General features: G+C 37.4%; 1 protein-coding gene across 7 annotated transcripts in view; it reads right to left on the bottom strand.

Moving 5' to 3' along the window:
• Positions 1–15,000, bottom strand: part of LOC136825056 (uncharacterized) — a 136,040-nt gene that overhangs the window by 85,683 nt on the left and 35,357 nt on the right. For all 7 annotated transcript variants that reach the window (XM_067081113.1, XM_067081112.1, XM_067081117.1 and 4 more), the window contains exon 2: positions 14,053–14,841. In XM_067081113.1, coding sequence (XP_066937214.1) covers positions 14,053–14,105 — 53 coding nt within the window. In that variant the 5' untranslated portion in view covers positions 14,106–14,841. The remainder of the gene's footprint in view (positions 1–14,052; positions 14,842–15,000) is intronic.

Here is a 15,000-nt window from a genome sequence, read left to right as displayed (position 1 = left end):
ACGAAAGGAATGGTTTTCCATAAGGGCGCTATTTATAGCAGATGCTCTGGAGTTCGTTATTCTCGCATCAACTCGAACTGAAAACATCCGACGAACATCAAACAGATCATTCTCTCATAAATCATTCAACCAAGAATTCCATAGATCGATAGTTTTACTGGTCTCCCACACATTCATCCACTCTCTCATTTCCTTACGAGCCGTGAGAGAGGCTCCTGAACATGGATTTTAAATCCCAGGAGACGAAGGACAAAACATCGACCTTTCCAAATCTATCAGTTGCATTAAAGTGCTTCAGGTCTCACACTACTAAGCGCCCATTAAACGCTACTACAAAAAGCCTCAACAGTGAGCAACTCCATAGCAGAATTCCTCATCAATTTTTTCTAAAGGTCGGGAAGTGTGACACTGGTGTGGGGACTACCGCTTCGCTTGATACTGATATGACTATAGAGAGACCTCAGAGAGAGAGAGAGAGAGAGAGAGAGAGAGAGAGAGAGAGAGAGAGAGAGAGAGAGAGAGAGAGAGAGTCTTAATTTTCGAATCATGTAACTTGCTCACCCCACCACGGAACCATAGAGCTATACAGCGCATGCCTACAGTATATGGCAACCATAGACCATCGTGTGCTGGCCTTGTGCGGACGCGCGAGTATTTGCTAGTCGTCATTACATTTACTTGCACACGTGGACGGCAACTAATGAAGTGACCGGCCTTGCTCTGCGTAGCCTCACTACTCTCTCTCTTTCTCTCTGATTCTGCAAGTATTTTACTTGCACATCTAAGCTGCCTCTCCTTCATACTGAAAAAATCCGCATCCGCTGCCAGACGACTTATTCTGTAATAGTTGTCGTACAGCATTGGCTAAATGGCTCTGACGCCAGAAATTTATGATGCTCGCTACACTTAACGTTTATGTCATACAGGCACTTGCAAATTAATCGTTCCTCTTAGTATTACGGTAAAATGAATAAAAAATGAGCCTCAACTGAGAAATTAGCCTATCTGGTTAGACATCCGATTAGAACTGGCAACCTTTATCTTAGTCTATTTCCAAGAACCACCCTCAACACATCACTCTCACTTCTCCCCCCACCCCCGCTATCTCTCTCTCTCTCTCTCTCTCTCTCTCTCTCTCTCTCTCTCTTAAGTCACTTAGCGTTTGGAGTTGTTCATTAAAAACTGACCTGATATACATGCAGCATGGAAATTCGTTCACTTGTCAGCTTTGCTCTTTGACAAAAATATCCTTAAATTAAATTCTAGTTGAAGAATTTTTATCGTGCTTTGGACATCATATCCACTCTATTGGACTGCAAGTAGTAATACTCGTGCTTCTACCGATGTTCCATAACATCATCAAAACAAAATTCTCCTTTTCTTGATTTTAAACATCACTTATTCGGCTACTTGTTATAGCTTACTAATAAAAAAGTATTAGTTATATATACTTCAAATTAATACTTCCTATGACAACAGCGACGGTAATTAAGAGTTCTTTATGGTTATTGCTTTCTATAAGTAACATTAATCAACTTTGTTTGGCCAGTACGTGGAAGGGTTACCGGCATGGAATGCCACAAGCCGTGGGAACAGTATATACAATATACAATATGTGATCTGCCTATGGATCTTTTGCAACATTCTGTCAGCCCGTTTGTCAAGCCAGTAAAAACAACCGTTATCATAACATACCCATTCCAAAATTTCAGTGGCTCGATTCTTTCAAAAATTTCATAAAACCTTGTCCTTTTCTCACCTTCGCTGCACCCTATCCACTAACTCTCGATCTTTAATAATTGATATTTTTCAGTAGCTCATTGACTTCTGTCACTTCACTAAACTTACTAAGCTACGCTTTCCTCACTTTCATCAGCTCCTTCCTTTCACAAGTTTTATCAACTCATGCCTTTCAAAATCTCGTCGTCGTACTCGTATGGGACATGTTCTTTCCTCGTTTTTGCCCCAAAACCCTTTCCCACTTTTCTTAACAGTCATTCCCTTTCTGACACAAAGTATGTTCAATCTTGATGGACTAAAGACGCCTCGCCACTCTTCTAAATTAATTTTTCCCGAAGTTTATCAACCAAACATCTTTCCAAACCTTTTTGACAAACACCTTTACTACAGTTCTGTCATCATAAAAGTCTTCCCTTCCCTTGACGTTTTTCACCACCCTCACTGATTCAAAACTTACTCCAACCATTTGTTGACCCAAACATTTGTCAACCTATTACCTAAATCAACATTCTCAACAATATGAAATTCTTTTTAAAGTCTAAGAAATTAACCTCTTCCTCCATTCCCCAGTCAAACGCTTTTACTCATCTTTGTGAACTTAAAACTCCTCCTCAACCTCTACTGACTCTTGAGATCTTGGTCCTATTTCCCATTTCTTTTGAATCACAAGACATCTTTGAACAACCTTTTTGACGATAGGACTCTTTGCCAGTTTCTCCTTTGCTACTAACGATACCTCCCACCTCCATCAACTATAAATGCCCCTCCCTCACAGCTCACGATACTCTTGACTGATCGATTTATATTAACCTGCTGTAAATTCAGGTTGATGTCAATAAATCAAATAAATGATAAAAGTCTAACCGCCTTTTCCAGCCTGACTTGAATCAACTTCTATTTTACTTTTCGCAAATTTTGGCCTTTCCGATGACCTTGCCAATTTGTAACATGACTCGAAACTGCGCTATGGGGTTCCAAATTCTGATCGTTAAGTTCTTCCCTCAGATGCTGGGAAACAAGGATTACAGATCGGGGTTTGCGTTACCATCAAGGTACAATGAATATCTAAGACACCACTTGCAGGAAGACTCCACAAAAAGCCGGAATGGTGTGATGCAGCCAAAAAGACTTAGGCAAGGAGAAGGTCGTCTCGATAACCAGGAAACAATGCTTACGAGACGTGCAACTTGCTCACCCCATTACAATCTATGCAAAGGAAGTCGACATACTACTGTGGAATGGATGACAGCTGCAATGATTGTTGCCCGAACTGGAGAACCACTGAATAAAATACAAAGAAACTAGGAGACGAGTACTCCCCTAAAATACATATAAGTGAACTGAGATAAACTCTTAAGACATACTGGTACGAGATACCAAGAAAAGCCTTAAAAGATAGACAACTTACGCGAGAAAAAAACACATCCGTTTAATCCATTGAAATCCCATTTAACAGGCCTACTGTATACTAGTTCCTCATTGGACGGGTTGGTATCGTTCTCGGCTAGCACTCTGCTGGGCCCGCGTTCGATTCTCCGACCGGCCAATGAAGAATTAGAGAAATTTATTGCTGGTGACAGAAATTCATTTCTCGTTATAATGTGGTTCGGATTCCACAATAAGCTGTAGGTCCCGTTGCTAGGTAACCAAATGGTTCTTGGCCACGTAAAATAAATCTAATCGTTCGGGCCAGCCCTAGGAGAGCTGTTAATCAGCTCAGTGGTCTGGTTAAACTAAGGTATACTTAACTTAACAGGCCTATACAAGTTAGTTAACAGAAAAAATCTAAATTGGTCAAGAAAAACTATAGGAGAAATCCAAGATTATCAGCAGAAACCAAAACGACACCCACTTAAATAAAGGTAATAACCAACAACATCTCCAAGTTAATCAAGAAAAACCCCAATGCATAAACAAGTTAACTAAGAAAAATCCCAATTGACAAACAGGTTAATCAAGACAAGCGTAAAATATAATATACAAATTCATCACGAAACCCTCTGAGGGACACCCCAGATGATAAACAAAACGAAAGGCTATCGAAGATAATGATGAAAAAAAAAAAAAACACTTAATCGGGGACCACCTGAATGACTGAAGAGAATCAAGAACGCCTCTACAAGATGTCCAAGGTAATCGCCACAAGGAGTCGAAAAATATACAAGTTGATCAATAAATCTAAAACAAAAGACACCCACGTTAATCAAGAAAAAACCCTATACTCATCCAAATTAATCCAGAAAGACATCCAAGTCAACTCACAGTCAATAGAAAAATCTGAAAGACAGCCAAAGATACTGAGCTTAATATGACACCCAAGTGACATTGCTGTTAATGTATAAACAAGTAAAAAGTGCGCCGGAGTCTCTTCGGCCCAATCGAGTATTCTGTACAGCGTATAATGCCGTATAAGACTATCAGCTACGACCGGCCATCGCTCAGTTGCTCCCCAGATGCAGTCGACTGAAGGTGCGTCGCACGTCTCCGAAGAACGCTGCCAGACGCACGATCATGGCTAACCTTGACCTTAAATAAAATGAAAACTACTGAGGCTAGAGAGTTGCAATTTGGTATGTTTGATGATTGGGGGGTGGATGATCAACATACCAATTTGCAGCCCTCTAGCCTCAGTGGTTTTTAAGATCTGAGGGCGGACAGAAAAAGTGCGGACGCACAGACAAAGCCGTCACAATAGTATTCTTCTACAGAAAACTAAAAACCATGAGACATCCAAGTCAATACAGAAACACTAAAAGTCATTCAAGTTAATAATAATAATAAAAAGGAACGCCAAGAGACATCACAGTTAATCACAGGACGTGGGTGCATCCCAGCTCACATGTAAGGAAGATGAGCCACAGGTAGAGGAGGAGGAGGAGGGAGGAGGAGGAGGAGGAGGAGGAGGAGGAGGAGGAGGAGGAGGCGGCGGGAGGAAGGGGAGGTGGGGGAGGAGAAAGAGGAGGAGGTAGAGGAAGGACGAAGAGTAAGAAGTAGGCGGAGGAGGTATTTCTCTGGGTCTCCTAGCTGCTCTCTAAAGACTCCTGACGAATCAATGAGGCTTAAGGAACATGTAATACAAGTTTTGGAGCGTATTCCTCATGAGGACTTTGTTTCTTTACGGCTCTGCCTTCTCTTGTGTTCACAACTCGATCTGGATGAACATCAAACAGGTTGCCTCTGAGTAAATCTGGACAGACATTCATCTTTACAGTCTCTCATACTGTTATGAAACGAGTTCACAGTTCGATACTTTAACATGTATTAAACTGTATGCTTTTTTATATATATATATATATATATATATATATATATATATATATATATATATATATATATATATATATATATATATATATATATATATAGAGAGAGAGAGAGAGAGAGAGAGAGAGAGAGAGAGAGAGAGAGTCTTCTAAAGTCTAGTGAAATTACAGCTCAATATTTAAGAGTACATCTTATGCATACAAAAATAAATCCTATTTATTCACCAACATGAAAGGTTAGGCGACTGTTTGGTAAGGTGAATGAAATCACTATACACATTGTTCCTTTACAACTTTACAATGCAACAAGTGAAAGATTAGGAATACACTCGCTCTTCCAATCGTTACTCTACATAATGTCAATACAATCCGTTCACCTAAAAATGCAATTCAGCACACGTTTCTAATGAAAATTGCCATTAAAAGCATTTAAGGAACAAAAACATCATACTGGGTGAAAATTGGGCGCGCATAAATATGCGCGCGCGCGCGCGAGCAAGCGAGAGAGAGAGAGAGAGAGAGAGAGAGAGAGAGAGAGAGAGAGAGAGAGAGAGAGAGGCTCTACACTACCATCAAGTGCAGCAGGTCTCCCGTTTGCAAGACGGTGTGTTCAAGGTCGTCGTCTGTTTTATCTTTTCCGTTCAGAGTAGAAGAGCAAAGCTCAAGAATTCTCTTGCTTTGCAGAGGAAGCTGCCATTCATTTAACGAAGTTCTCTCTCTCTCTCTCTCTCTCTCTCTCTCTCTCTCTCTCTCTCTCTCTCAAACAAGCACACACTAAAGGCGCTGAACATGTGCGCACGCATTCGTAAACATCAAGCAATAATTAGCAAACTTTCTCTAATGCAAAAGTTAAATGACATCTGCTGAATGTAGTATTTACAGCTCTCTCTCTCTCTCTCTCTCTCTCGCACACCACATGAAACATACACCTTGAAAGCATGTCATCCTGCAAGAGCTGAGACTCACGAAAACATCTACCGAGAAAGAGGAAATGAAAGAGCCATACCAAGAGAGAAAACAACACCAGCAGCATTTCTAGAGTGATTTCTAGAGCGTGGAGGCAATGGCTGTTGCAGCTGATCTCACGTACTGCTGATGGAAGCACCTCGTCACTAGAGGAATGATCGATCTTAGCATTTCATCCTCTCTGAAGGGAGAGGAAAGATACGAGGGGACGACTTCAGCCTAACGGTTTCTCTGTGCAAGATGCGATCATGTATCCAAGTGCTCCGCGCTACTTTGCATATACGTGTTTATATATATATATATATATATATATATATATATATATATATATATATATATATATATATATATATATATATATATATATATATATATATAACTATATATATATCTATATATATACTTATTATATACTTCATCCACGGGATCATTGTAGAAATTACAAGATATATATATTTATATATATAAACACGTATATGCAAGCTAGCACATTATATTATATATACATATATATACGCACGCGCGCACGCACACACACACATATATACATGTGTGTGAGTGTATGTCCCCGTTATATGATATCACATACACACGTGCATATTTTATACTCACAAAGATAAAGCGGCAAATACCTCCTTAGTAACGAATTGTCAATAAACTGAGAGCAACTAGCATCGAAGGGGAGTTATATACGATTAAATGATTCGCACCTATGCCGTTTAGGTTTGTGTGTAGCACCACCGTACACCTTATCCTGCTGAGCGAGGTCGGCGCCCAAAAGGAGTTGGCCATCCGGTCCTCAACAAATGCGTGTGGCACCAGCGCGCTTTCCCATCTCTCATCAGTTATAATTCTGGCATGAGGCTCCGAGCCTTATATCCATGCCCCAGTCCACTTGGATTATTGTTTACTTGTTGAATAAGCAGTTAGTGGTGAAACGTTGCAGAAGCTGTTGTTTATCTTTTTTATTACTGTGTAACAAAAACGGCCTACGAATAACTCTCTTGTTTATCATCCGCTGGAGTAACAAAACGTTAAGGTAAACGGTGTCTTTTTTATTACTGTGTAACAAAAATAGCCCGCGAATAACTAACTTCATGCTTAAGCATGCCGTCTTCCAGCTCGAGGCCACTTTGGCCAATGGCCAATGCATAAATAAGCAGAACGGCGGTACCTCTGTTGGACCAAGCTTAGGTTGGGAACATACCGTCACCGTATACTGGGAACATACTGTCACTACGGTCGGGACTCGCCGTTATGATCCTCTCTCATATTATTACCGTTATATCTGACAGGATAGTACCCCATTCACATACTGTATATATATAATATATATATAATATATATATATATATATATATATATATATATATATATATATATATATATATATATATATATATATATATACAGTACATATGTATATATAGGTACTGTGCGTGCATGTGTGTGTGTGTGTGTGTGTGACAGTTTCGTCGCCAATAACAAGGATATTTTTCTGTTCGCAAGTATCAAGCCGCAAATATCTTATTCACGTGACCTTGGGAAAAGCTGACATCCACAGGGAATTGTAAATGCTAAGTGCATCTGCCCCGATCAAGATTCGTATACATACATACATACATACATACATACATACATACAATATATATAAATATATATATATATATTGTATACATATATATATTTCTAAAAAGCTTTACATAATTGACATATTTATCTGTTACACATATTACATGCCATCCTATTCATACCTACAAACATCCACCCACTGAACATAAAACAGAAGAGTGCGGGTGTCCTTAAAACCACGCCAAATATGTCGCCGGCGAAAGAAAAATTTCACTGCGTGTGTGCGCCCAGAGAAGACATTTTAAAAGATGAGCTGGGATGTTGCGTACACATTAAAACAAAGTATCCTCATTATCGCCTAATAAACAGAAAACGAGCATTAGGTGATGAAAGCTTTTTGGATAATACACTTCAAGTGCATTAAATCATATGAGAGAGAGAGAGAGAGAGAGAGAGAGAGAGAGAGAGAGAGAGAGAGAGAGAGAGAGAGATTCGGATAATATAACCCATGACCATTTGACCTTGGATGAGCGAGAACTTTTGCATAATCTGCACTCCAACACCTCAGAGAGAGAGAGAGAGAGAGAGAGAGAGAGAGAGAGAGAGAGAGAGAGAGAGAGAGATTCGGATAATATAACTCATGAGCATTTGACCTTGAATGAGCGAGAACTTTTACATATTCTGCATGCCAACAAATGAGAGAGAGAGAGAGAGAGAGAGAGAGAGAGAGAGAGAGAGAGAGAGAGAGAGAGAGAGAGAGAGAGATTCGGATAATATAGCTCATGAGCATTTGACCTTGAATGAGCGAGAACTTTTACATAATCTGCACTCCAACACCTCAGAAAGAGAGAGAGAGAGAGAGAGAGAGAGAGAGAGAGAGAGAGAGAGAGAGAGAGAGAGAGCCAAAACATACTCTAGTAAAAGTAACGTCACCGCACACAAGAACCCTAAACAAAAGAAAAACGCTGGTTGGAAACAAGGGACACAACGCACAAAAAAAAAGCAAGCAGAAACAAGCAAAAAAGCGCAAGTAGGAGGTGTACGCGATAACCTTCGGATAAAAGCAAAACGACAAGCAGGTAATTAAAGGAGCTTTCATTGTAACAACACAAATGGACGGAGGACATTAAAGAAAAGCAACGAAACCCAGCAAAAGGGTGGAGCGAGAGGAGGAAGAAGTGAATGTGGAGAAGTGGGAACAGAAGGAAGGGGGGAGGAGGAGGAGGAGGAGGAGGAGGAGGAGGAGGAGGAGGAGGAGGAGGGGAGGAGGAGGAGGAGGAGGAGGAGGAGGAGGAAACGTAAGAGGCATGGAGGAAAAGGAATAAGGGAAGATGGCGAGGAGTGAAGAATACAGAAAGAAGTGAAAATACACAACGTGCATGAAAACGCAGGGGTAAAAAAAGAGAAGGAAGTGACGATAACCTTTGCAACGAAGAGCAGGAAGGAATGAACATGGGGAATGGAAGAAAAAAAAGAAAGAAGGCAGAAAGGAGGAACTGAGGAAAAACACGGAAATGAAGGTATACAGAAGCAGGGGAATAGAGTTCAACTACTGATACTAAGATGAATTTCAAGAAACAGCTGATAAAAAGGGAAAGTCTGAATAAAAATGAAAATTAAATAAAAGAAGATGTCTGGAAAGATTAAATACAGGCTGCGGCCGTGACACTTACACAAACACAAACACAAACACAAACACAAATTTCAGATTATACTTCTCAAACACTTAATCACAAGACAGAGAGAGAGAGAGAGAGAGAGAGAGAGAGAGAGAGAGAGAGAGAGAGAGACGAAATGGGCATAATTTACCACAGGTGTATATGCTCTAGAAACGCACTCACGCACGTACAGTCCAACGGCCAGCTTTAAAACATAGTAATAGACGCTGTTGACGCACATATACGCATGCAGCAACTATCCCCTTCCCTCTCTCCCCCCCCCCAACCCAATGGGCTTTCTCTCACACTCTTTCTCACTCTCCCTCCACTCCCATCCTCTCTCTCTCTTTCCCCTCCTCGTTGCCTCACCCTTCCTGGCGATGCCTCAGCTGCTACTCCGACCACCACATCACGCCTGCCCAATTATTCGCACACACCATCACCAGGAACTGATCCAGTCCCAATTAACAGGCACAAAAGCATTTGACAAAAGTTTGGTCAGCTTACAGAAATTCGCAGCGAATTTCCGCTCAAGGAAACGCCCAGCAAGCGTTTTGAATAAAGAACGGCCGTGATTGGCAACCCAACTAGTGACGTCACGTCGCCTTACAATCATGCATTAAAGGGCTACTACGATTGGCCGATGTTCCGTGACGTCATCAAGCACAGTTGCAATATCGGTTAGTAACCAGAGCATCTCACCGTGACTATGACAGTCCCATCAGATCAGTAACACAGTCAATCTCTCTCTCTCTCTCTCTCTCTCTCTCTCTCTCTCTCTCTCTCTCTGCAGCACACATGGAACGGGTAATTCGACCAATAAGCCGCTAACGAACTAAGCCATAATGACTAAATACTGAAGTATAATTACGTGTACTACATATGCAGAGACCACGTGAATATTCGACAGGGTGAGAAAGAGCACTTGAGCAAGTGTGCGATTGTAATGAGTACCACGTATTCTCTTGAATATGTAATTTGTTGCATGTAACATGAATGCTGATTTTCGATGAGAGGAACTTTGATACCACTGGGTATATACCACTTAGTCCTTTAGCTTCTCTTAATTACTTATTTTTTCCACACAAAATTTAGCAGGTACTATGAATATTCAAATATTGCTGCTACTCACACAGACGCGCGCGCACACACACACACACACACACACACACACACATATATGTATGTATATTTGGTGCGGCCGGTAGTATTTTTGCCTATCTGGCTACAGGACCGAGGTTCGACTCCAGGGCGAGGACGGGTGGATAAGGGCACTGTTAAAACCCATTGTGCTTGTGCTGACCTTGACCTAAGCAATGAATTAGGGACTTGGTAGTTCGACGATTGTGGTGGTTCCAATGAGGATTAAAAAGCATAGAGGTTGAAATATATATAATATATATATATATATATAATTATATAATATATATAATTATATATATATATATATATATATATATATATATATATATATATATATATATATATATATATATTATACATATATACAGTATATTATATGTTACATATAATTATATATAATATATATATATAATTATAAATATATATTACACACATATATTTATATATATATATATATATATATATATATATATATATATATATATATATATATGAAACCACTCATTAATTACCACGAGGTAATAAAAATGCATTCAAATGAACCGCTTCTTCTCCAGCTCCTACTCCCACTCCAAGCAAACCCTTCGCCCTCACCCGTGTCATCTCTCTTTCTCCCCCCTCTCTCTCTCTCTTTCTCTCTCTATCCCTCTGACGTAAGGATGACGTTGGCTACTAGGTTAAATCGATTCCTTGATCGGGAGACCAGCGACTCTTTTCGGATCGCCAGCATCTGGGGGAGGAGATCGTCAGTCACGTGTGATGGATGGACGGAGATGTTGCCTGGAGGTGATTCCAGAGACATCACTCGCCAACATCAACCAGTTATCATCAGCATCATTCTCTCTGTCAGCAAGCCTTGTCCAGCATGATCATGATCATCAGTATCATTATCACCGATATGACTGTCACTGTTTGTAGAGAAATGAGCAGTTTCCCCAATCAAAAGTTATGGCTTTATTATTAACGTTATTTAAGAAATACAGCCGTTTCAAAAATTAAAAAAAAAGTGGCTCAGATATCATTAAAACAAACCGTTTCCCAAGAAAAGACCAAACCACAATCACTGCTCGATCAAGGGTAGACAAATGAAAAATACTTTTACAGTATGCTTATCACAATAAACGGCGCAAGAAAACACTGCACAATTAAGACTTTTCATTATTTTTTTATCAGTTAACACAGAACTTAAATCTAACCTAAGCAGCTGTTGTTCCAGATGATACACGAAATACTGCAGTGTACATACATTTAATTAATGTAGGGTTTACAATAATCATTTATATACAATGCTTTAACTTATGAAACAAAAATTGTTAGTGGGGCAAAATATATCAGCGTCGATAAAATGTTAAAATTCATATGCACACGGACAGAGCTATTAAAACAATATTTTACAAATGTCAATTTGTAATTTGACAAAACTAACAAAAAGAATAAAAGCTAAAACGACTAAACTTCATATCTCTATGAAGAGGGAATTTCAAAGTGGCTTTGTGTCATGTAATGCAATAAAATAACAACTAAGGAAAATATGCTAAATAATTTTATGAAATAGTTTACAAAATTCAAAATATAAATTGTTAAGGAGCACAAAGACTTGTACTGTACATACAACCAAAGGTAAATTCTTTATTTTAAAGAAATTATTTTTCAAATGAAACTCGATGCCCAATGTATGAAAAGATAAATACTGTATATATATTATATATATATATATATATATGTGTGTGTGTGTGTGTGTGTGTGTAATGTATACATATTCGTTCAAAAATCTCGAAATAGTTACACTAAAAGATTTCACATGTATCAAGCATGGAAAAACATATATATATACACATCATCAGTTTTGAAATTTCAACGATGATTTATAAATTAACTGCTCTGGCGTAACTATATTTGATTCTACATAACCCCCTCGAAGTTTGACACACACTTTATATATATATATATATATATATATATATATATATATATATATATATATATATATATATATATATATATTGTATATATATATATATATATATATATATATATATATATATATATATATATATATATATAATATATATATATATATATATATATATATATATATATATATATATATATATATATATATATATATAAATATATACAATATATATATATATATATATATATATATATATATATATATACTGTATATATATCTATATGTATAAAATATGTGTGTCAGACTTCGAGGGGGTTATGTAGAATCAAATATAGTTACGTCAGAGTAGTTAATTTAAAAATAATTGTTGAAATTTCAAAACTGATGATGTGTATGTTTTTCCTTGCTTGATACATGTGAAATCTTTCAAAGTAACTATTTCGAGATTTTTGAACGAATATGGATATGTTATATACATACATACATACATACATACATACATACATACATACATACATATATATGTATATATATATATATATATATATATATATATATATATATACACATATAATACTTATGTTTTCATACATTGGGCATCAAGTTCTATTTGAAAAAAAAATCTTTAAAATAAAGAATTTAACTTTGGTTATATGTACAAATCTTTGTGCTCCTTAGCAATTTATATTTTGAATTTTGTAAACTATTTTTTAAAATTATTTATCATATTTTCCTTAGTTTTTTTTATATTCTTTCTGTTTGTTCTGTCAAATTACAAAGTGACATTTGTAAAATATTGTTTTAATAGTTCTGTCTGTATATATATATATATATATATACATATATATATATATATATATATATATATATATATATATATATATATATATATATATATATATATATATATATACATATACTGCGTAAAAGCATGACACATTAAGACAAAGAATTTTAACATCAGATTATATCTCAAATCACTATTAGCTTTGATGCCAAAAAAAAAGGTAGGTTCTATTTTAAATATAAATATCACTGAAAGAATATACAGAACTCAGGTTATTGGGTAAATGATCGAAGCGAAAAACCCTGAAATAGTAAAGGCTGTATATTAAAAGTGTCCACTGATTATATGTACATAAATAATAGACCTCTTAAACTTATGATGGTGTTAATTCGCATAAACTGTTATCATATGAAATACATCAAGTTTATTACCAATTAAAAACATTTTCAGCTAATAGGAGGTCACTTATAAAAATATATATATATATATATATATATATATATATATATATATATATATATATATATATATATATATATATATATATATATATATTATATATTCCTGCACCAAAGGAACATTAAAACTTAGACAGATAAAAAATAAATTTAGTGCAAGCTGAGATAATCTGTATTGCTTGTTACTCTTGTAACAAACCGTAAGACTGGTCTCATAAGGGCTTGTATGAATTATTTTTTATTCAGTTCAGAATAATCATATCCTTCAAGGTAACAAAATGATTTTTTGTTTCTAAATATTTAAAAATACACAATGAAAGAGAACTGCATAATATATATATATATATATATATATATATATATATATATATATATATATATATATATATATATATATATATATATATGTGTGTGTGTGTTTGCGCGTATGTGTGTGTGCACATGGTCATGTGTGCGTGCGTGCGCGTTTGTGTACACACAATGGAAACCCAGACGAATACCAAACGCCAAAGATCTAACGGTCATGAGACCAAACAATAATGCAACTTACCCCATTTGCGGAACGGTCGGGCTGAGGGAGGGAGGCGTCTTTCCGTCAATCATGCTGCTCTAACTTCAGTGACGTCACGGCCGACACACACGAGGCATAGGTGCTTCTGATAACGACTCTAATCGCATGCCCACGGGAACTCTTTCTAGTAACTAAAAATATCACAAAAATAAGTCCCTTTTTTTTTATACAACGTATCCGGTCTCTCGCGTCCTGCCTCACTTGGCGTCTAGTATTTATTCTCTTTTTATTTCCTTACACTTACGTTATCACTTCCCCCCGTTGTGCTTGTGATTATCTCTTGCTTGCTTGCTCTCGCTCGCTCGCTCGCTCGCTCGCTCACACTCTCTCTCAATTCACTATCACTTTTATTATCACATTTCCTTCCAAGTCTTATCAATGATTGCCTCAACACCGGACCGTTCCTCGTCCTCTTTCTCCGACCATTAAGTCTCTATACATCGTCTTGAAAGCGTACAGCGAACAACCCTTTCGCCTCCTCTTCCTCTTTACATCTTTCCGACGGTCATGGACGTTCTTGGGGCGGGGGGGCGGCGGCGGCAAGCCTGCTTCGGTTCGCTTAATTCACCTTGATGTACCGCTTGTCCATTGTGTCAAACTGTTTCTTTTCCGTCTCTTTCGTAATGTCTTTCTCTTTCTGTCTGTCTCTCTCCCTCTGTCTCTCTCTCACTTCATTTTCCCAAAGACTAGTCTAGTAAATCTTGCGGTCCGATAATCTCGTGCCTAAGTTGCTCTTCATCAAAAACAAGCACTGGACATTGAGGCTAGCTGGAAAGAGAAAACGGGTATCAGAGTTAGTGTGTATGCGTGTGGTAAATAAAAGCATGAAAGACAACAATAATTAATAATTATATAGACTAAATTGGAGACACACATTAAGAAGCAAAATAATTTTTAAAATAAATTCAGATCGATAACAACACCAAC

This window comes from Macrobrachium rosenbergii, chromosome 36 (assembly GCF_040412425.1).
Source record: "Macrobrachium rosenbergii isolate ZJJX-2024 chromosome 36, ASM4041242v1, whole genome shotgun sequence".
Classification (NCBI taxonomy): Eukaryota; Metazoa; Arthropoda; class Malacostraca; order Decapoda; family Palaemonidae; genus Macrobrachium; species Macrobrachium rosenbergii.
Note: the sequence above shows the minus strand (reverse complement) of the source record. Positions and strands in the feature narration are given on the sequence as shown.